Source organism: Mauremys reevesii, linkage group 3, assembly GCF_016161935.1.
Source record: "Mauremys reevesii isolate NIE-2019 linkage group 3, ASM1616193v1, whole genome shotgun sequence".
Lineage (NCBI taxonomy): Eukaryota > Metazoa > Chordata > Testudines > Geoemydidae > Mauremys > Mauremys reevesii.
In genome coordinates this window covers 129608135-129630948 of record NC_052625.1, presented here as the reverse complement: position 1 = coordinate 129630948, position 22814 = coordinate 129608135, and the positions used below count along the sequence as shown (strand labels likewise).

At 42.8% G+C, this 22814-nt stretch overlaps 2 protein-coding genes across 8 annotated transcripts in view; one reads left to right on the top strand and one right to left on the bottom strand.

The window, feature by feature from the left end:
• The window catches only part of CRYBG1 (crystallin beta-gamma domain containing 1), a 167556-nt gene extending 149887 nt beyond the window's left edge, over window positions 1–17669 (top strand). For all 4 annotated transcript variants that reach the window (XM_039529215.1, XM_039529216.1, XM_039529218.1 and 1 more), the window contains 5 exons: window positions 1191–1330; window positions 6110–6233; window positions 7940–8098; window positions 10809–10971; window positions 15747–17669. In XM_039529215.1, coding sequence (XP_039385149.1) covers window positions 1191–1330; window positions 6110–6233; window positions 7940–8098; window positions 10809–10971; window positions 15747–15835 — 675 coding nt within the window. In that variant the 3' untranslated portion in view covers window positions 15836–17669. The remainder of the gene's footprint in view (window positions 1–1190; window positions 1331–6109; window positions 6234–7939; window positions 8099–10808; window positions 10972–15746) is intronic.
• Window positions 17670–17703: 34 nt separating this feature from the next.
• The window catches only part of RTN4IP1 (reticulon 4 interacting protein 1), a 34066-nt gene continuing 28955 nt past the window's right edge, over window positions 17704–22814 (bottom strand). For all 4 annotated transcript variants that reach the window (XM_039529225.1, XM_039529226.1, XM_039529221.1 and 1 more), the window contains one exon: window positions 17704–17839. In XM_039529225.1, the coding sequence (XP_039385159.1) occupies window positions 17756–17839 (84 nt within the window). In that variant the 3' untranslated portion in view covers window positions 17704–17755. The remainder of the gene's footprint in view (window positions 17840–22814) is intronic.

Below are 22814 nucleotides of genomic sequence, written 5' to 3'. Positions count from 1 at the left end.
TATTTATCCAAAAAAATCTTTGCTCCATCATGCTGTGCACTAGCATCTTCTGAATAATGCATCGTTGATTAGTAAATCCTAGCCATCTTCTCATGCCCCTCTAGTGTCATCTCTGACCTTGTAAGCTCTTTAGGGCAAGGGACCATGTCATCTTTCTTCTGCTGTGAAGTGTGTAAACACAATTAGGTGCTGTTAGATAATTTTTAATTAGTAACTTGGTGACGTATCTAGATATGTGTACATGTGTAAACTGTCGTGGATTTGGGTGCCAATTTTATACAGCACAATAAAGTAAGAGTGATAGATTTAAAAACTTCCAGCTGACCTGCTTGCTGTTATACTCATAGGGGTGTGTGCAATTGTGGCTGTTCCTGAGTCATGAAAAACCATGAAAACATGGAGTTCACAGGGCACTGTTTGAAATGAATGGGGCAATGCACAGCTCTCAAAGCTATTGTTTCAGCTCTCTGCAGACACAGGCAGTTCTCACTGTTGTGGTTTACACTCTAGTTGTATTTTTGAAGTTTTCCCTGCAATCAAAAGGGCTAGATATATAATAACTAAAACAACTCCTTCCCCAAAGTTTAGTTTCTGGAGCACAACTCGGTGGAAAGGGGTGAATGCCATGAATTTGACCCCAGAAACATTAATCTTGAGGATTTAGTCCAGTGAATAATTAAAAGCATCATGTCCTATGAGAGGAATTAAAAACAAGACAGGTAGGGGTGTGTGTGTGTGTGTGTGAGAGAGAGAGAGACTACTGCTTCACTCAAGTGACAGTTCATCATGGGGAGAGCTGGGGATTCTATCAACATTTTAGGCCTTCAAGATCATTTTAAAGCTGCTTTTTCTTGTGGGTTTGAAAATCAGAATTCCCCAGTGATTTTCAACTGATCGATCCAATGAGTTTAATTAAAATTTGTTTGAAAGTATAATTGTGATGTGTGCATAGCAACATACAAATTTGTGCATATACATTGTCACAAGAACTTGTCTATTGCATGCAAAAAGTGTGTGCATGGGTTGTGTGAGGGTTGGGGTTTTTTTTAGTAAGCTGCTGCCGGTGAGGAAGAATGGTTGTGGAATTTCTGATCTTCAAATCTTTAAGCAAAAGAGTGCAAAGAGTCTTTGTGGCTTAATGTTCTGGAGTGATGTGCATGTATTAAATAGAACCCTTTCTTTTAACATAGGAGCTTTCTGAGCCAAGCATAGCCCTCTTTGAAAAGAAAGGTTTCAAGGGGAAGAAAATGGAGTTTACTACAGAAGTCTTAAATCTCCAGTTTATAGGATACAGTCCTCGAATAGCTTCTATTCAAGTTTTTGGTGGCATGTAAGTAACAATTACATTTTGCTTCTCTGAAAATTAATTAAACATTAAATATGCAAAAAATACTTAGAAGATAAGTGATATCCCATTGGAGTATTACTCTGCAATACATTGTTAATCTCATTTCTATTTACTGAGCCGAGAGAGTCTCGGGGCCTACTTACTACAAGATGACTATGTTGGACTGGTGCTCTGCCCCTTGTAGGAAGCAGGCCTTAAGTTCATATAAAATATTGATATAAGAACACAAAAACAGCCATACTGGGTCAGACCAATGGTCCATCTAGTCCAGTATCCTGTCTTCTGACAGTGGCCAGTGTCAGATGCTTCAAAGGGAATGAACAGAACAGGGCAATTTATCAAGTGATCCATCCCCTTTTATCCATTCCCGGCTTCTGGCAGTCAGAGGTTTAGGGACACCCAGAGCATGGGATTGTGTCCCTGACCATCTTGGCAAATAGCTATTGATGGACCTACCCTCCATGAATGTATCTAACTCTTTTTTTAACCCAGTTATACTTTTGGCCTTTACAATATTATCTAGGCACTATGGATAAGGTAAAGACAAATGACAAATTTTATTATTAGCCTGCTTCTACTGAACTTTGTGGCAAAATGCCCATTGATTTTAGCAGTAGTAGGATCAGCTCTTTAGTTATGAATTTCATTTCTTTAGTCAGTTTAAGGTAAAATGCTTAGGTAATTTTAAAAAAATTGAGTTCTCTAATTTAACACACACAGATAATTGTATGTGCAAAATTTGCACGCACACAAAATTAGAAGGTGGCGTGAGGTGATTTGAAAAGTCATCCTTTGATGTCTGAAAGTGATCACTACAATTAGACTACTCCTCTAGTGCCTGTCCTAATGTTAATGCCACCTCCAAATTACTCACCTAAAACATATAATTAGTTTTAATTTTTTTGATTTAGTGAATCACTTTTTCCAAAATGTGGATCTCTTCTTTCTGGTTTTTTTTTGGTTTGTTTTTGGGTTTTTGTGATTTTAGCTTAAAAAAAACACAACTATTTAAATGCAAACTCTGGTAGCCCAGCTTGTGCTTTGCTCATCACTGCCCTCAACTAGATAGGTTAAGTCAGATTTTCTTCAATCACCCTCATCTGACAGATTTAGTAGGGATTTTTCTTTAGCTCACTGGGTAGAGGTTTGAAATTAAAGGTTATAAGTAGAGCTGTACAGAGGATAGGAATTCCATGTAACAAAGGTTTTTGACATTTGTCTTTGTTTTAGAAACTAAACCTGTGCATTTCTTTGGGGGGAGGGGATTCATTTCGGGTCGATTGAAATGTTTTTTGTTTCTCTTATGCCTTATTTTATATTTTCTGATATATAATATAATGTATAAAATTGACACAATTTTGCGACGTGTTACAACTTTGGAACTGCATTCTCTGGAGAGTAGTTCCAAAGTTTTTCCAACTATCTCTCACCGCAAGTCTTTACCTCCATCTAGCTGGCAGATTGTGGCATTGCTGTGTATCCACAGATCATTAATTGGTGTCTGACTCTGGACTACACTGTAACTGTAATACAGTGCACTGGGCCTTTAAGGCTGAGAAGGGAAACATCTTGGTCCAGCACTACCTCATTTTATGAAAAAGACAGGAAGTAGTCTCAGGCAGTAGATAGCTTGGGAAGCACACCCAGCCTACTGCCTCTATTCATAATTGGACCAGGATAGTTAAAGTAGTACAACTTCTGTGTGTAGACAAGTCCTAAGGACAGGAGTAGGTGTTCTGTTTGTTTAAAAGATCACTTATTATATTGAAAAGGAATTGGCTCAGTCTCTCCGAGCCAATGGATACTGTACAGTTATAGACCCGTAACTTGACACTTATGTCTGTTATGCAATTCCCTTAATTATGGCTAGGTGAGGGATAATAACAACCTGATGGTAATTTCTTTGTACAAATATTCAAATACTTGCACTTTGATTGGCTAATTCCATTCCTCAACCAATCAGAATGGATCAATTTGCTTTTTCTCATTTTCTGTTTACAAGACAGTCTGAGGCCAAAGGTCAATTTGTTTCTTGGCTAAAGATGTGGTGGTGGTTCAGTTAGTGGAAGTATACCCTCAAGTATATGTGTGCTCCCTAATCTGTTACTTAAGTCCCTTTGTTCTGCATGTTCACAGCCCTCCGCGTTTCCTATCCAGATGCCATACATTGTATAAATGGCTGTGTCAGCTGCTGAACCCCCTTCCCACCAACTCCAGGTTTCTCTATCTCCCTCCCCCTGCTCTTTCTTGCCCCTGGAACAGAGATGTAGCCTTCCTTTTCCCCTGGAAAGGCTATGTCTACACTTGAAATGTTACAGCTGCTGTAGTGCTTCCGTACAGACACTACCTATGCCGATGGGAGGGTTCTCCTCCTGGTATAGGTAATCCGTCTCCCTGAGAGATGGCAGCTAGGTGAACAGAAGAATTCTTCCATTGACTTAGCGCTATTTACACTGGGAGTTAGGTTGGCATAGCTACCTCTCTCAGGGCTGTGGATTTTTCACACCCTGAGAGACGTAGCTATACCGATGTAAACTCCTAGTGTAGACCAGGCATCAGAGTGGTTCATTTTAAAATTAAATGATGTATGGGTATCTAATCGATCGTGCCGGGGCTCGATCCTCCTGAGGGCAGGAGGGGAGCCACACCGACTCACTCCACGTCTTCTGTGTAACCAGCTGAACAATAGTCAACAGTGTTAGGAAGCTCAGACCCTCTGGTGCAGGGCTGAGCGGCAATGCAGTACACTAAGCTCAGGCCCTTTGGTGCAGGGGCTGAGCAGCAAACAGTATATAAGGAGCTCAGGCCCTTTGGTGCAGGGCTGAGCAGCAAACAGTATAATAAGCTCAGGCCCTTTGGTGCAGGACTGAGCAGCAAACAGTATATAAGGAGCTCAGGCCCTTTGGTGCAGGGGCCGAGCAGCAAACAGTATATAAGGAGCTCAGGCCCTTTGGTGCAGGGACTGAGCAGCAAACAGTACAGTCAGAGAGCTCAGGCCCTTTGGAGCAGGGGCTGAGCGAGGGGGGGAAAACTGCCACCCGTGAGTGGTGTGGCAGGGGGGACACAGGCCTGCCCACTCCACTGTGTCCCAGCCCGGGGCCCTAGCAGCGGCTATCACCACTGCTGGTCAGTGGGGTCCTGACCGCAACACACTGACATTGGGACCTCTGCGTCTGTAGCCTGACAGGCGTCGGCTACCCCCGGGCTACTTCCATTTTCCCCCTCAGGGATTACCTTGTCCGGGGCACTAGCTCCAGGCCAGTCAACCTGCATAGGCTCCTCCAGACCAGGGCTTGGTGGCAGGTCTGGCAGCTTCTCGGGGAAGTCCGGCCAGGCGTGCTCAGGCGGCTCCTCCGGGTAACAGCATGGGCGGGGAAGCTCCGATGGCTCCTCTTCGTAGGGGTTGTGGGGGAGTTCCAGCGGCTGCCCCCAGTACCTGTCACGGGGAAGCTCCGGCGGCTCCTCGTCGTAGTGGGCGCGGGGAAGCTCCGGCCAGTCAGGACAGCTGCCTCCAGTCCTGGAGGGTTCCCAGTCAGGAGCTCCCGCCGGCACGTCTGCTCCCGGCGGTGGCTGGGCTCTGAGTGAGCTCTGGCAGCCGGCTTTTCTACTTCCTGTCCCGCCCCTTGACTTCCAGGGGGCGGGGACAGGTGGTGGCTCCGCCCACTTGGGAGTCTGCAAGGTGGCTCCCTCTGCTGAGCCGGAGGGGAGCCACACCGACTCACTACAGGGTAGATGAGTGATCGGCTAGGGAGGAGCTTAGAAATTAAGGCAGCGACCGCATTTATTGTAGGCATGTCATGGGGGACTACTGAGGAGCCAGTCACGGGAGAGATTTTCAGGCAGACGGTACAGAGAAATCTACGTAATCACTGTAAGGTTATTGAAAACGTATGCCTATCTCATGCTGCCAGCTAATCAGAGTGCAGGGAATTGTGTACATAAAAGGGAACTAGACAACTGCCCTGCACTCTGGCCCATTTCAGAGTAATACAAAATAATGAACACATTCACACCTGCTGTTTTGTCTGACACAGTATTTTTGCAGCCAAAGGGGCAAATTCTGGCAGGATACTGCAAATATAAGGCTGCCAGAAAATCTGTGCACATTCTATAGAGTGCCAGGCAGTACTTTTCCATCCCAGTCCTGGCACTCTCCTACTTTCCACCATTCCCCTGCCAATAAAAACTAAAAATCCTGGAGAGGGACATCCTAAGATAGGACATAGGTGACAGGTGCATGTGTTCATGCTTACAACTCCCCCATAGTGCAGTTGTCCCTATTTAACCCAAAGCCCTCTGCTAGCAGTTCTCACCTGCATGTGTTATTGATAGGGAGTTCCTGCAAGCCAGTAAAAACATGACTGCTTTTGCAGCATATTTACACACCCATTTTGGTTGGCCACACTGTTTTTCTTGAAATGGCGCCATTATACATAAAAATATTATACTTCATGCTCTCTCTAACCTATGAAAATGCTTTATTTCTTTTTGGTGTGTGATTTATAAATGAAAATATTTTAAAATTTGAGCACAAATCTACTAATGCTCGAAATGAGAAGATAATTTTATTATTTTGGAGACCACTTAAAAAGAAATATGGTCCTGGTTGTTAGCACTACTAACTTAAGCATTACTTTTTTGTGACACAAATTTATGTCTAAAATATCACTTCTTACAATTTCAGAAGCAGTATTTAATTGACATTAATACAGATGATGCTTGACAGTTAATAAACATGAAAGTATTTTTTGTTTTTTTCAGGTGGATAATCTATGAATACAGTAATTACAGAGGGCGCCAGATGTTGTTGTCACCAAATGAAATCCCAGACTGGCGTAAATTAAGTGGCTGTCACCAGATAGGTTCTCTACGACCTTTATTACAGGTGAGAAAGGCTGTGGTCTACTTTGGGGCCTGAGAGTTTGCATGAGATCCTTTTTATAGACTTTCTGTATTTTTTATTGCCAAGTTTATCTGATAGTCAGTAATTGTTTCTGGTACTGCACAGTCAAAGGTAACATTAAACAGCAGAAATAGCAAACATGGAAGGAGGTTCGCTTCAGATTTTTATCTTCAGTAATGCTGATGCTGATTGTGCCATTTGGCTTCACAATACTACCTCCCAAAGTCTGAATTGTCTACTATGCACACATTAAACTAAATATGTTATTTTTGAGCAACTTACTTTGACTGAATTACAACAACCAGTCAAGATTCTTAACTTCCCACTGGTCACAAGCATTCTGATATCTGTACTATCATGTGCTAGTCTCAGAAATTTGGGAAACGAAGCTGTTAGTTTCTTGGATACTTCAGCCAGAGGCACTTTCATTTGTGTTAATATTAAAACAAAAAACAAATCCATTCTCCATTTATATTATAAACTCTTAAATGCACAGATTGATTTGTGAATATAATGTATAGAGTACAGTCATGTTTTTTTAGAAGTATTCACTAATTTGAGGGCAAGTGCCATAACTGCTTAGATTCTCGTGCTTAGACTATCCTGTCATGTGCAAATACCAGTAGTGAATATTGAACCAGTTTTTATTGAGAAATAACTTTCTGTAGTTCATGAATCACTTACGTTTTGAATTATTAGAACTGGGCTAGAAATTAAAGAAGTGCCCGGTACCTATAATGAATGTATTGACTCCCTCTCCTAGAACTGTCCTTGTTCAGGCCTGCTTCTGAACTGCTTAGCATTATGCAGAGTGAGGATAAGTGCATTTTGATTGCTTTATCTAAGGTACTGTTGCCGGCACAGAATGCCCGAGGACAGCAACAGTGGTTCGTTGCCCGGTGTGCTTCGCTCCAATAAACACACCAAGGTGGAGAAGCAGACAAAGTTTATTTGAGATCTCAAAGCGGTGCCAGGAGACAGACTTGTCTCAGATCAAGCACACACCTACAAGCAGTTTTTCCCTCTTTATACATAACTTCAGCTAAGCATTCCTATTACCCCCACTATCCCCCCCTTCTTCCCCCTCCCGTCTATTTTTCTATAGCAGATACATCATGCAAGTAGCAATTACATTAAGCAGTTAAGTCATACTTGACAACAACCACTTTATCTCGTTAGTAACTCTTCTGTGAACAGTTATCTTGTTTTATTTCTTTTGATCTGTTATTTTGCCCCTTAGCCAGAGGCATACAGGCCTCATTGTTATTTCCTAGTATCGGTGTGAGTGGGGTTGCACCTGATCACTAGCTGTTACACATTCCATTCTCTGTTACTAGCTTGTTAGGTCGATTAAAGTTCAAACATGGAAAGGCTTTGGTCAGACATGGAGTGACTTTAGTTCATTCAGGCCTAGTACAGGAAGGCTTCATTGACACTTATGGTTTTCCACCCTCCTGAGTTACCTAAAGTCATGCCTAGTGACACCAACAGTACTGACACAGATAGAGAACTTTCAGAATCTGGTTTTCCTTAGAATTTTTTTTTTTTAAATGCCCTCAGAGGAAATCGAGTCTAAGGGACAAAGGCCCCAACTGTACCACTGAGTAGTGGTTACTCTGAGGTTAACCAGAAGCACTATGTGTTCCTGCATTCGAGAGTGTAGCTAAAGAGCTGTGTTGTTTTCATAGAAACGTGTATACTTCAGACTTCGAAACAAGGAAACTGGAAAGTTCATGTCAGCTGATGGAAATGTGGATGATTTGAGTCTTCTCAGAATACGGGTTACAGAAGATAGTAGATCAGATGACCAGATCTGGGTTTATCAAGACGGATTCATCAAATGCAGGGTGAGGTTTAAACTTCGTTGTTTTTAAGAATCCAGACTGATGTTTCTTGAAGACAATCATTACATCTGATAAGATTTTGTGATTCAGAATCCTTTTCAGGCTTGACAGAAACATAGAATCTTTGTTTCATTTAAAAATATTTTGTATACTTCAATAGTAAAAAGTTCCCATTGAATGTTCGTTTAGTTTAGTTTAGTTAGTGAAACAAACACACCATGTACTTTCCAAAATTAACTTCTGCTGTGTCTTCCTTTCTTCTTTGTTTGCCATGTCTCACTCTTCTCTAGTTCAGCTGAAACATAATTTTTATTTCTTTTCCTCAAACTCATCCTTTTTTGGGGTGATATAAACATCTTATAACAAACAGCATATCAGCTGATGGTCACAAATAAGAGTATATTCTATTTTTCTTTAAGTTAAAACACACTAGATATTTGAGTCCAACATGTTTGATCTGGGTGTTTCTGCTTGTTGAAGAACATTTGGGTCAGACATACAATTGAGTCCATAATATGATGTCTTTATGCATTGTTTTCCCTCCATCTGTGTCCTCTTTCTCCCTCCATAAAAATGTCAATTAAAATATCAAAACAGGGAAAGCTTTTAAAATATGGACCTTCCTGATAATTTCCCTTTTCAACTATACCAGGGGTTCTCAAACTGGGGGTCGAGACCGCTCAGGGGGTCCTGAGGTGTCAACCTCCACCCCAAATCCCGCTTGCCTCCAGCATTTATAACGGTGTTAAATATATTTAAAAGTGTGCTTAATTTATTGGGGAGGGGGGGGTCGCAGTCAGGGTTGCGATGTGAATGGGGTCGCCAGTAAAAAAGTTTGAGATCCCCTGAACTACACCCTTATTAAAATTGTTTGCAGAAGTCAGTATTTGGACAGTATTGTGTTGAAGGTTACACTCAGGGGTTAAGGTATTTGGCATTCCAGCAAGATGAAATTGCAAAGCCCTAAAAATCTTCTTGCTGATGCAAATTATTGCTATAGACTTTGGTTTCTGACTAAGGCCTTGATCCCTCTGCAGACTTAAGCATGTGCTTAACTTTGTGCAGTATAAGTAAATGATAAAGTAAAACGTGCATTAATCTGTGCAGGAATTGGGGTCTAAAGTGAATCAAATTAATTTAATACGGTGAATCTGCTTGAGTGCAAAGAATCATGTCACCTATTTCATAAGGTTGTATAAATTCAATAGAGCCATTTCGTAAAGGGAGCGATTTCTCTCCATAACTGTGTCAATTATGCTTTAGGGGCAAATCTTCCTCTTTTCAATTAACAGAGGCAGTGTTTGGACATGCACAGAATAGACGCTCTCGTAAAAAGGAATTATGTAGACTGTAAAAATGAGGCCAAGTGAGCAAACAGTTTTAACAACATCACGTGCAAAATATTTTCCTCATGATGGTAGTTCTGTCTCAAACTGAAGATATTACTGCTTGGGCAGTGTTGCAATATGGCTATGGATGGGTGTTCTCAGTCTTCTCATTTCAACATAATCAACCCATTTGATTTATTCTAAATAAAACTTATGGTGCATAGAGAATTCATGGGGATGCAGCTTTCGCTGTACTACAGTCATGTAGTTTAACTAGCAAAAGCTTAGGATGGCTACATTACTTGCAATAATGACTGAGTTATGCCATTGCTCTTTAGAAGTGCAAACGAAAGCTCTATACCATACTGCCAGTGTGCTCTGACACATTGTATATATTGAAAAACAAAGGAGGGTAAAAAAAGACTATTAGGACTGTTTGTGAGTTCCTGTAAAGCCAGGTTGCCTTGTACCCTGAGTCACAATAACGAGCCATGCCCTAGGCATCCAGGAAGCAGCTCAGGACTTTCCTAGCTAGCTAAGTGGCAACTGGTGAGTTGCCATAAGACTCATTCTGTGGTAGCTGGAGAGAGCAGGGGAGTATTTTACGGAGTCACTCCCTGGCTGGCAGAATAGAGAGAAGGAAATGGTGGTTTAGTGCAACTTCCCTGTGAGTGTTGAATCTTTGCTGGCCTAGCAGGGAGAAATTAGTAGATTAGAGTACAGGTGAGAAGTTCAGAGGTACAGAATGAAGTAAATATATTCCAAGACCTGCAATTTATTCTTAGCTTCTGAAAGAAAAGTAGCTTGTAATCCATGTTGTCAGGACCACATGTTAAGTAATTTGCTATCTACGGGAGTCTTCAACATTGGAAATAATTTTTTTATACAAAATAACGTATCGTATTTGGCATTGTTATTGCCTAGTATTGACTTGTGGCCAGTAATGCAAATGCTGGTGATGTACTGGGTGGGGAAGGAATATTGCAAGAGTGCTGCTGTACCCAGAGGCTGGTAAAAATGGAGAACTTCAGAGGTCACACCCCAAAAAGAATTGTGGTAGCCCATTTTCAAAAATCCCTTTGCTTAGTCTAAAACAGCTTCAATGTTTCTCTCAAATGAATCTGTTTTGCTAGTCCTCTATAGTCAAAAGAAAAGGATCACAATGGAGGCTGCCATCAGAAAGCGGATCATTGGGAAAATAAGGAGCCTAGAGTCGAATGTGGGTGAAACCCTTTCCATTACCAACAGAGGGAGTGTGATGACAAGAACCACAATCTCCTGCCTACACCCTCCATCCGTGACCAGAAAACCTGGGGTACAGATATTAGGGTAGCTGTAGAAACAAGGCCCCTTGACTAACTGCTGTTGTCTCTTCAATGATACAGATGGCTGAGGATTGCTGCTTGACAATTGTAGGAAACCTTATAACTCCCGGCTCTAAACTAGGCCTATCACTCGAGGAGAATGAAGACAAGCAATATTGGTGTGTTAATCCTGATGGCAGGATCCATAGCAAAATGAAACCAACATTAGTTTTAGATATCAAAGGTAAGAACCTGTTGCCTTTCGGTGTGATTTTAATTACACAAGTTTACGGTGGACTATGTGCTGAAAGTGTTTCTATAGATTAAGGATGGCTTTATAGTTCATAGATTTTAATCTGGGATCTGTCGGGACTGTTCTGATCATCTAGTCTGAACTCATGCATTACAAAGAATATAGGATGTCACCCAGTTATTCAGATACCTAGCTCAATAGCCCATGGGATTTTATCTGTCTTGTGTGTTTCTTCATGGCCCCTACATGCATGTGTAAGTATGCAGAAATCCCCCATTGTTCTTACTAATTTAATTTAGTGATATACATAAAACACTTCTTCAATATAAAATTGTGATTTCTTTTCTTCAGCACATTTTTCTTTAGTTTTCATTTGTATGGAGTGAATTTTCTAACACATGCAGACTTGCAGTACAAAAGGACAAATCATTTAAAAATAGCTATTCCTTTAAAGCTAAAACATGATTAACATTAGACCAACCTAAGATCTGTATCCCTTATTATATATTTTGCAGCTGCTTTTGTTATACCATTTTAAGATTGTTTCATTTAGATGTTATCCTTGCTCTGTCCTTGTGATTTCATAGGCTGCATAGTAAACCCACAGGTATGATAAGCAGCAGAACTAACAGCTCACCATTGTTGTGTTTTCTCATCCAGTATAACTAGTTTTCTCCAGTTTACTCACATTACTTCTCTTTTAAAGCAAATACTATCTCCCCAAAACACCACTTGTTAACTTTACTCATTTAAAACCAATTTTGAAATAATGCTGTGATATAATCAGAATAGCCGTTACAAATACAAAGTAACCTGAGTAAACTATTGAGACAAACGTGGAAAGTGTTGGCAGAAATGTGACGACAGGGTTATGCAATGTTTGCCTATATAGTTCCTGTCGCAGACAAGCACGATCAGTTCTTTTTCTTCCATGAGTACTAAAATTAACTCACAATTTTAACTGTGTAATCCCTAATCCTGCTACAGCCAGATGGAGGAATTTTTGTTCCCCATAAGAAAAAGTGTAATTATTAATTACAAGTTTATCAAAAGGGTCCAGTTCAGGAAGTGTCTTTATTTAATAACTACACTGTGCAGATTTTTTAAATTTTTAATTGAGCCACTAGACAAAGACAAAAGATATTAGTATACTGGCTCATCTTCAACTAAACATCTTAAAAAGCATGTAATGTACTTTGAGTGAATACTTGAAAACTGCCTAATTGCAGAATACCATACTGACTAGCTCCGAAAGGGAAAGATCTAGAGAGACAGAGATCTAAACGGCCAGCTCACATTAGAAAATACAATATCTATCTGTTTGTTCTCTTTCTGATTTAAACTGCCAAGCTCAAAAGTAGAAGGGCAGAGATCCTAAAAAAAATTTTTTAAGTGCTAAGATGAAATGTGAGGAGGAATACGCAGCTTTTTAGTTTGTTTATGCAACTCTGACAATTGTAAGTACACCTCTGCCCCGATATAACGCTGTCCTCGGGAGCCAAAAAATCTTACCATGTTATAGGTGAAACCGTGTTTATATCAAACTTGCTTGAGCATTTCCCCAGAGCGCTGCTTTACCGCGTTATATGAGAATTCGTATTATATCGGGTCACGTTATATTGGGGTAGAGGTGTAGTAATAAAATGTAACCTGAGTAAAGTAGCCTCCCATGCTGGTTTAAATCAGGAGAAACTGCAGTGGAATTACACTGAATCAGAATTGGTCCAAAGACAAAGAAATTTATCATGATGTTTTGCTGGGGCAAGTAAAGTTGGCTGAGGTGCTTGAGCTCAGTCTCCAGTGGCAGGGAGTTCTGGGGTGGGGGCCATCTACTCTGGGAATTTCTTCCATACGGGGGTCTGGACAGAGACAGACTATACTGGCCTGCAGGGCACAGTGCAAAGCCTGTCTCTTTTCTCAGACATTTGCCCAAGGAGGTGGTATGTAGACTGTGGAATGTTGTTTATAATGGGGTCATCTTTCCCTTTCTATCTACGAAAGGTGAAGTTACAAGTATTTGTTATATGCAGTGTTGTTGTAGCTGTGTCAGTCCTGGATATTAGAGAGACAAGGTGGATGACGTGTAATATGTTTTCTTGGACCAACTTCTGTTGGTGAGAAAGACAAGGTCACCCACCTTGTCTCCTCCCCGAGTATTTGTTGTTACATGATGTACATGTGCTTTGTGGAAGGACCTATTTTATATATACTGTATCTGAAAAATGAATAGATTTAGTGTAGCTGGTCCAGGCAATTTAATAACAACTGTCTCCAGTCCTTCCACATTGCTGAACCACCATTAAAGCCAAATAACCAACCATCTATTTTTCAGCCCTAACACATTCTTTAGTAAATAAACTTACCATATATACTCGTTCATTAGCCTGTTCATTTATAAGCAAACCCCCCAAAATGGTTAGGTAAAAATAGTAAAAACTGTCTGACCCTTTCATAAGTCGATCCTATATTTCAGGGGTTGGCAAACTTTGGCTCCTGGCCCATTAGGGTAAGCCACTAGCGGGCCTGGACGTTTTGTTTACCTGGAGCATTCACAGGCACGGAGCCCCTCAGCTCCCAGTGTCCACGGTTTGCATTTCCCAGCCAATGGGAGCTGTGGGAAGTGGCACGCCACTTCCTGCATCTCACATTGGATGGGAATGGTAAACCGCGGCCACAGGGAGCTGAGGGGCTCCACGCCTGCAGATGCTCCAGGTAAACAAAAAGACAATGTATTAGATATTCAATTCAATGATTCCATAGAGTTTAAAATCATCAAATTTTGGTGTAGACCCATTTATAAGCCGACCCCTGCTCTTTGATGCGTCCCTTTTTTACCAAAAATATTCAACTTATGAATGAGTATATAAGGTACTTGTTCAAAATGTGTGATAATGGTGCCATCTTGTGGGTGTACTGAAATAGTGCATGGCAGTGATATTTGCCCCTAATAACCACACACTTATACTTTTAAATATCTGGCTTTCCTTCTATTTCAGGTACTGTCTCATACACAGTTACATTCCAGCATGCATAAATTTAAGAATATTTTGCCATGATGATTACTTATGAACTGTACTTTAGAAGCACTTCTTAGTTAATTCTTCTTAGTTATTTCCTATGGTCAAAAAAAAATTTTTTTTTGGTAGATTGTCCTATGTCTCAACCGAATAATATAGCAGTAACAGAGCCCTTTCACTGATCTCTGCCTGACTACATTTCCCCACTGCTCGGGTCTCCCTTGGCACTGGCAATGCAAGTCTTATATCTGCTGTGCTACCTTTATCTAGCCCTATGCCATCCACCCTAGCTGGGGTGGGGGGAAATTGCTGCTGCTCCAGAAGGCAGAAACTTGTTCTTCTCCTATCATAAGTTCTGCTTCTCTAAGACGGCAACATGCCACAGTGAGCAACGGATGACAGCCCTGTCACACAGAATTCAGCTACCACAAAGTGATTGCAGAGGGGAGAGGCAGTTCCGTGGCAGAGAGGATACTTTTGTGTACCTGCTCTTTGCTCCAGCTCTTTCCACCAGCTTGGGCTTCTCTCCACATGCGCTGCTGTGGAAAGCATAGGGCCATGAATATGTGGAGCTAGAAATTGACATGCAACTGCCTGAAGGCATTTGTTTCTCTAAAAGAATGCATCTTTGTGAATAGGAAGAATAGACTTTTCTTGAGTGAATGAACATTTTCTTCATTGGCTATCAGTCCACTCAAACACCCGCTAATGACAGATATGTGGTATTATATGAATACAGCATGAAGAAATAAATGCTTGGGTGCTGTGTTAGTCACTGACCGATTGCATGTTTTGGAAGAGAAATTTCCTTGCCCTAGAGGCTAAGGCTTCCCACCAGTGGGAGCTCTAGACTGATAATCTGTATTAGTGACCACTTATGTAGTAGACAACTAGATCTGTCGATTTACTGTCTTCAGGAGAGAGAAAATAACATCAGGTGTCATTGAAATAGTGCAAATGTAGGGACATGGTTTGTGTTGCAATTCAGTTAGACTGGGAGAGGTGGAGGTGGAGACATTAACTATATACACCCATATGAATAGCATTGAATTACTTGATGATACCTCTACTGTTCATTCCCTCTGGGGCACCTGGCATTGGCCATTATCGGAAGACAGGATACTGGGCTAGATGGACCTTTGGTCTGACCCGGGATGGCCGTTATTATCTGTTTAAATGCATTATAGTATGATTGCACCAGCTGAAGGCAAATAGCTGTGGTTATTTATGAATACTGACAACATAAAGACTATTGTGGCCTATGCTAAAATTGCTGTGTGTTCTGCTATCAACAGCATTTCTTTTATACTGAGTACTCCTTAGCTAGCCTTTGGAGGCCAGTTAATCATTGGATGGCTAGCACATTGGAATTGAGGGGCAGCATTTGATTATTGGAAGGTGAGAGTCCTGATCCAGTCACCCTCACCAGACATCTTTGTCCTACTCTCTCCTTCACACACAACAGCAGGAGGTGCACGACTCAGGCACCAAGTGGGGAGGCAGATAGGCTCGCTCTTCTGCAGTTCCTAAGGGAGTGAGGAGGCAGTGTAGGATGGTGGAAGTACTGAAGATGAGACTATACTCCTCTACTTTACCTCCGTTTAAAAAGGTGCATGTGTGATTTACGTGTCTTCGGCATGTATCATCAGAATGGCTCTGAAACATTTACAGTACTGACGCAGCAGTCTCAATCCAACAGTTTCAGTGATTTTTTTTCACATTTCATTTTCTTTTTAAATTTCTTCTTAGGGGGCACACAATATGATCAAAGTCATGTTGTTGTTAACACGGTCAATGAACAGAAGCCAACCCAGTGTTGGGAAGCCTTAGTTCTGTAAATCCAGACAGTTCCGTCAATTGGAGAGAAATTATAACAACATTCTGGACAATCCAACTAACGTGGCCGTCTTTGAAGAAGAGAGGTGATCTCTATCCTGCCTTCACAATAATCGTAAGCACAAGTGACAGAATAGATTCAGCTCTAAGCACTAATTCCATAAGTTTGTGTGTTTTACTGGATGTTAACCCATACAACTATGTTGACCAATTTTTGTAACTGCTCCCTACTGTTTGTTTATTAATTTTTTAAATGTTAAACTCCCCCTCCCAAGCAGCAATTTCATGTCAGTGATTAATTGCTAATCCAGAATATATTAAGTGTGATTTTTAAATTACCTCTACAGATGTTTTTATCAGGAAAAAAGTATAAACTATTATACTGATAATTAGATAAAACTTATCCCACAAAAGATTGAAGTGCAACATATGTGGGGGGGGATATGCAAAATAGATTGAGCTTTGTAGTAATATATTGGAGTATTCATCTCCTGAAAATTAACATGTAAATAATGCATTAGTACAAAAAAGAACTTCAGTCTATTGAAACTTGTTTAGGAGAATTTTTACCAAAAAATGACTACAGGATATGAGCAGATGTATTTTAGAAAGTTGTCATTTTAAAGCCTGTATTTTAATAAGCAGTCTATTTTCTAGTTTTTCTATTAGAAAGACAGAGCGTATAAATCTATAGATGTTTGTTAGCAAAAGTACTGGGCAGCAAGAAGGGTGCGTCAGCTGTGAAGAATGTGCCCATTTTCTATCTGCTTCTACTTTAAAAAGCTGCCTTACTTTTAATTTGTAAAAAGTGTTATCTGCTTCTCTGCTTGGGGCAAATACTTCAAACCTAGAGGTAGCTCCATTAAGTGCAGTCATTACTGCTCTCAAATTTAATTTAAAATATTTCTCTCCTTTATTTTAAAAAAGCATCACTAATCACAGTAGTTCCAAATCTCTCCAGACATTATCCCAGCTACTGTCTGCCACCAGCCATAGTTAATTACATTCTAACCCACTATGATCTTGGTATGCTCCAAACATCTTAGGTGAAGTTGAGGAGGGCAAGGTCAATGGTGGTAGGCTGTCACAGCAACTCTAGTGCAGCAATGCATTGGACTCTAGGACAAAAGCTCATTGTTGAGGTAGGGAAGAAAACTTGGAGACATTCATACCACAGTAAGTGCCATATAAGAACTTAGATACATTACCAGTCAAGCAAGTTTGAAGTTCCATGCATACTTTAGGATAGGAACCACACCTGAGCAAAGAGCTTGTTTCAAGAGAGGCATATGAAATAACTTGTAGCAGGTTGTTCTTGTGCATTAATGGTTTACTGTCTCCTTTGGCCCAATGTTAAAATTGTGGGTTTATTTTATGTCACTGGCAGAACAGTGAATGTAAACTCTTGTACCATGCTGCTGTATTTCATTCTTGCCTAGACCAGTGTTATTACAAACCACTCCTAGCAGCCTCAGGGGGCACTTGTTAGACGTTGTCTTGCATAGTAAGTCTGTTAGAACGTAACTTTCTTCTTTACTGTTTGTCGCCTCGCAGGATACCAGTGCTTTATTTTTTATCATTACCTGTGGGAAAGTCAGTGCCTTCAATCTAAGTTTAAGTGTGTGTTGTTGTTTTTTCACTTACTATACAGACAACTGCAATAATCAACATTCAAATACGTCTTACTCTTTAAAAATTGTACAGTTATAACCTGCTTTTATTCCTTTCTAAAGAGTTCTGGTTCCAAGGTGGTAATTCTGGCAAATTTTTCTGTACCTTTTTATTGTATCCACAGTATGTTACATGTACTTCACAAATAAATTTTCTTCAGGTAAATCTGATTTAGTGAAACTATCTGCAAAGTTCCCTGTTTACACGTCTATAGTGAAGCTCCTCTGCACAGGTGCAGTGCTGCCAGCTTCTCATGCATTGTGCTTCAAGTCTGTTGTGAAGAGATCAGCCAGGCTCTGCCGTCTTCGGTCCTTAATTTTTCTACCACGGATTGCCTACGAGGAATGTAAAAGTGGTGGAGGTAGTTGCTGCTTCTGTGACACAAGAAATGCACTAAGATCACTTCTACACAGGGTATTAAGTTCTTGTTCTATCTCTCAAGTACTGTTGATTTGTTTCAGGTTAAACCACTAACCTATGCATTGAGCCCTGGATCTGCAAAAGGACTTGTGGTTTAAAGCGCCTCACAGGAACAACATTGAGTAAATCAGCTAGGCTCTCTATACAATGAATGGGGAGAAATGAGCGCCTTAAGACTGCAATCCATAAAGTCACCCCAGGAGGCAGGACTAGAGGAGATGCTCATGAGAGGTGTGTGTCCTAAGCCTTTCCTCTCATGCAGGTAGGCACCTAAGTCCAGGCTGCAGGGAGCATCTCACCCTGTTTAGCAATCCACGAATGGGACCTACTTGCCTGGAGTCAGATGGCTTACACGCTTAAGTAGTTTCATGCAGGAATTAAGTTAGGTGCTTGCCTCGCAAAATCAGAGGGGGAATTGGTGGTGCCCGCTTTCACACAGTCTGGCCTAATACCTATAAGTGAGTGGGAACTGACTCCTTTATAGTTATAAAGTAGCAGCCACCCTCCCTCCCCCCAGTCACTCCTTCACTGTTCATCAACAGTGGGACAGCTTAAACAGCAGAGACCAAGGGAGCCCTACCTCGGAATATTCACTAGCCCAGTGGTTAAAGCACTCTCCTGCAGGGGCATGGGTGGGCTTAGCCTGGGCTGTGGTGGCCCCACCCCTGCCCTGGGGCCCCTGCTGATACCTGCCTGCCTTGTCTCCCCCATCCCACCCCTCACGGAGATCCCCGCTGCTTGCTGCGTCCTTCCTGCTGGGGGATGTGGGAGGGATGCGGAGAGCCAGCAGCAGGTGGGGGAGTGAGGAGGCTCAGCTGGGCACTAGGGCTGGCTTGGGTCAGCGACGGCCTAGGGACAGGCAGCTCGGAGCCCCTCAGGGCTTTTCGTGCTGGGGAGGGTTGTGGCTCTGGTGTGTGAGGGGCAGGGCCTTAGGTGGAAGGGCTGGGGCCCGCAGGCTAGCCTCCCCAAAGCAGGGGTTCCCTTGCTGCCTATGTGCAGGGGTGTGGGAATAACTTCTTCAAATCCTTTCTCCCCCCAGAGAATTGAACCTGGGTCTCTCCCATCCCAGGTGAGTGGCCACAGGGCTAAAGTTATGCGATAGGTGCTTCCATCACCCCCTTCCTTTTCCAGTTTGAAGGGACTCCCTCTTCAGTGACCATATTTTGAATGGGACCTGATCCTGTGAGCACACCTACCCGATCAGATTCTGTGCACACAATAGGCAGGCAAATATATATCTTCCCCCAGGTCAGGGATCACTTGTGGGCTCAGGTTGGAGACAGGCATCCAAACACGCAGGTGAGGCAGAAAAGATGGTTACTCACCGTTATAACTGTTGTTCTTCGAGATGTGTTGCTCCTATCCATTCCAGTTAGGTGTGCGTGCACTGCTCTTTGGAAGATTTTTACCCTAGCAACTCCGGCTGGGCGGCCCCTGGAGTGGCGCCGCTATAGCGCTAGATATATACCCCAGCCGGCCCGTCCGCTCCTCAGTTCCTTCTTACCGCCCGTGACAGCCGTTGGAACAGTGGAGTGCTCCGTTCACCTCCACAACCCTAGTGTTTCTCCTTGTATAAGTGTATATAGTTAGTTAAGTTAGTTAATTAGTTTAGTTAGTTAGTGTAGTAAGGGGAATTAGGGGGGCTAGCCCCTCTTTTTCCACAACCGGTGCGGGCTCATGCCCAAGGCACCGGGGTTTAAGCTCTGTTCGGCTTGCCAGCGGCACATGCCGATCGGTGACCCCCACGACTCCTGCCTGCGCTGCCTCGGTGAGTCCCATTGGCCAGATAAGTACCCAATTTGCACAGCATTCAAGCCAAGGACAAGGAAGGAGAGAGACTCTCGCTTGAAACAGCTCATGGAGTCGGCACTTAGCCCTGCCGCGCCAACCCAAGCGGCTCCGAAGTCCTCCTCGGCACGCAGCGCACCAGCGGTCCCGAGCCGGTCCGGTACCGAGACTGTTAAATCTCTCCAGCCGGCACCGGCATCCCGGCACCGTTCCTTCTCTCCGAGGAAACGGAAGACGGCGCAGACGGCCTCCAAGCCTCCTGCACCGGGACCGCTCACCCAGCCACCTCCGGCACCGACTGTGGTGGTGCACAGACCATGCACGGTTCCGTCGACTCCGGCGCCGCAAGGGCCGTTGAGTCTGGTACCGCCCTGCTCCCCCGTGCCAACCGTGGTCGAGCTGCCTCTCCCGTCGACGCCCGAGACTCTCGACGGTGAGAGAGCTCATCGAGCTCACAGAGGCACCGAGCCCCCAGCACCGCCGGTGCGGGCTGTAGAGTCAGCGGGCAAGCCGGCTATGATGAGGCCACCTTCCCCTGACAGACGGGATAGACGGCGTTCCAGGTCCCGGTCCCGATCCCGGAGACGGTCGCCGTCACGCCGATCCAGATCCCGGCACCAATCACCATCTCGGTACCGCTCCCCGTCTCGGCGCCGGTCGCAGTCCCGGTACTGCTCCGTATCGCGGTACCGGTCGCACTCCCGGAGACGTTCCCGGTTCCAGTCTCCAGACCGTCGGTACCGAAGGAGGTCCGGATCCTGGTACCGTTCCTGGCACCGCAACTCACGAAGCCGCTCCCACCGACATCGGTCGAGATCGCGGTTGACCTCCCGGCACTGGCACGGTCGATGGTCTCGCTCTCGGCACCGCGACGACCGGCACCGTCCAGGGACAGACCGGCAGCATCGACGGCGCAGTCCCTGAGTGCCTCTGCCCCTCCATGGCCTTCTCGCCAACCCTCGGTCGCCTCTTAGGCGGACAGCAGTGGAGATCTCCGGGCCGACCCCCAAGGGCAGGACCACGGACCGCAGCAGTGGGGCTTTTGGACCCCCTGGGCCTACCACGAGGCTCAAGGGCTCCCCCTCCCTTCGCGCCCCAGGGGCTCCGAATGCAGGGTGCCGGAAGCCACGTTCAGCAGGCCTCCGCCATCACCACAGGGTGAGGCCCCACCGCCACCTGTAGCGGCAGAGTATCCTGTAGCCCAGGCAGCTTCCCACCCCCTGGAAGAACCACCTCCAGAGGCCCGCCAGAGTTGCTAGGGTAAAAATCTTCCGAAGAGCTGTGCACGCGCGGCACGCACACCTAACTGGAATGCATAGGAGCAATCACTCGAAGAAGCAGCTTAGGTGCTGCTAAAGGGTCCTCTGGGTACACAGTGATTTAAAAAAAAAATTAAAAAACACTGCAGCACCAAGTCTCAGAACCTGGTACAGCTGACTAGGGCTCAGGGTGCAGGGCTAAAATATTCCAAAGGGGATGTTTAGGCCTGAACTCTGAGAGCTATGGCTGTGCTGCAGGTCTTTTATCACAGTGCAGATATATCTTTATCTTTCACTGGGAGTTTTGTGGACTACTGTGGAGCCTAAAATTGGGACTTAAGTGCAATTAAAGGTGAAATACAAGTACCACAAGATGGTGAATATGCATATGATGATGATTGATAGTGGAGGCTTAACAGAAACCTACTGGAATGAAAATTTATGGGCAAGATGTTTTTAGAAAATACCAGGGAATGGAAATGGAAACCGTCATTAAATGTTTCAGTGTTTCTTTGATTATAACTTCTGGTTAATTAAACTGCATCTGGCAAATGAATGGAATAAGAGCCAATGTGTGTGTTATAAAGTGATACAGCAGCATCTTAAGCAATGGCTTCAAGTAATATGCAGAACTTGATGCAGGTTTTGAATTAAGTTTAATACCTGCATTTTCCTCAACACACTACCCATTTTTCACTGGTTTCTAGACCGTTATCTGCCCCTGTTCGTTATTAGAAACATAACTAGATGGTATGTCTTAACTAGGGCTGTCAAAGCATTAAAAAAAAATCCTGGTTAATCATGATATTAAAAAAAATCACAGCTTTAATCACACTGTTAAACAAGAATAGAATGCCATTTATTTAAATATTTTTGGATGTTTTCTACTTTTCAAATATATTTATTTCAATTACAACGCAATATAAAGTGTACGCTGCTCACTTCAGATTTTTTGATAAACAAAAGCATTATCTCCCATAAATGTAAACAAACTTGTTTGAGCAATTGGCTGAACAAGAAGTAGGACTGAGGGGATTTGTAGTCTCAAGTTTTACATTTTGTTTTTGAGTGCAGTTGCAACTTAAATTTTTTTTTTTACATTTGTATGTATTTTCACAATAAAGAGTGCAGTATGGTATTTATATGAGGTGAAATACCAAAAAATACTATTTCTTTTGTGGGGGGGTTTAGAGCTGGTGATTAATTGCAGTTAACTGATTGTGATTAATTTTTTTGAGTTATCGCACTGTTAATCAACAGAATCAGTTGAAGTTTATTACATATTTTTGGATGTTTTTCTACATTTTCAAATATTGATTTAAATTACAGCACAATACAAAGTGTACAGTAATCACTTTAAATATTTGCACTATAAAAATTATCAAAAATACGAATAGTCTTTCAATTCACCTCCTACAAGTACTGTAGTACACTATCGTGAAAGAGCAACTTATAAATGTAGATTTTTGTTACATAACTTCACTCAAAACAATGTAAAACTTTAGAGCCTATAAGTCCACTCAGTCCTACTTCTTGTTTAGCCAATCGCTAAGACAAGTTTGTTTACATTCATGGGAGATAATGCTGCCCTCTTATTTACAATGCCACTTGAAAATGAGAACAGATATTTGCATGGCACTTTTGTAGCTGGCATTGCAAGATATTTATATGCCATTCATATGCCCCTTCCTGCTTCAACCACCATTCTAGAGGATGTGTTTCCATGCTGATGATGCTTGTTAAAAAATATAATGCATTAATTAAATTTGTTACTCAACTCCTTAGGGGAAAATTGTATGTCTCCTGCTCCATGGCTTTACCTGCATTCTGCCATGTATTGCAT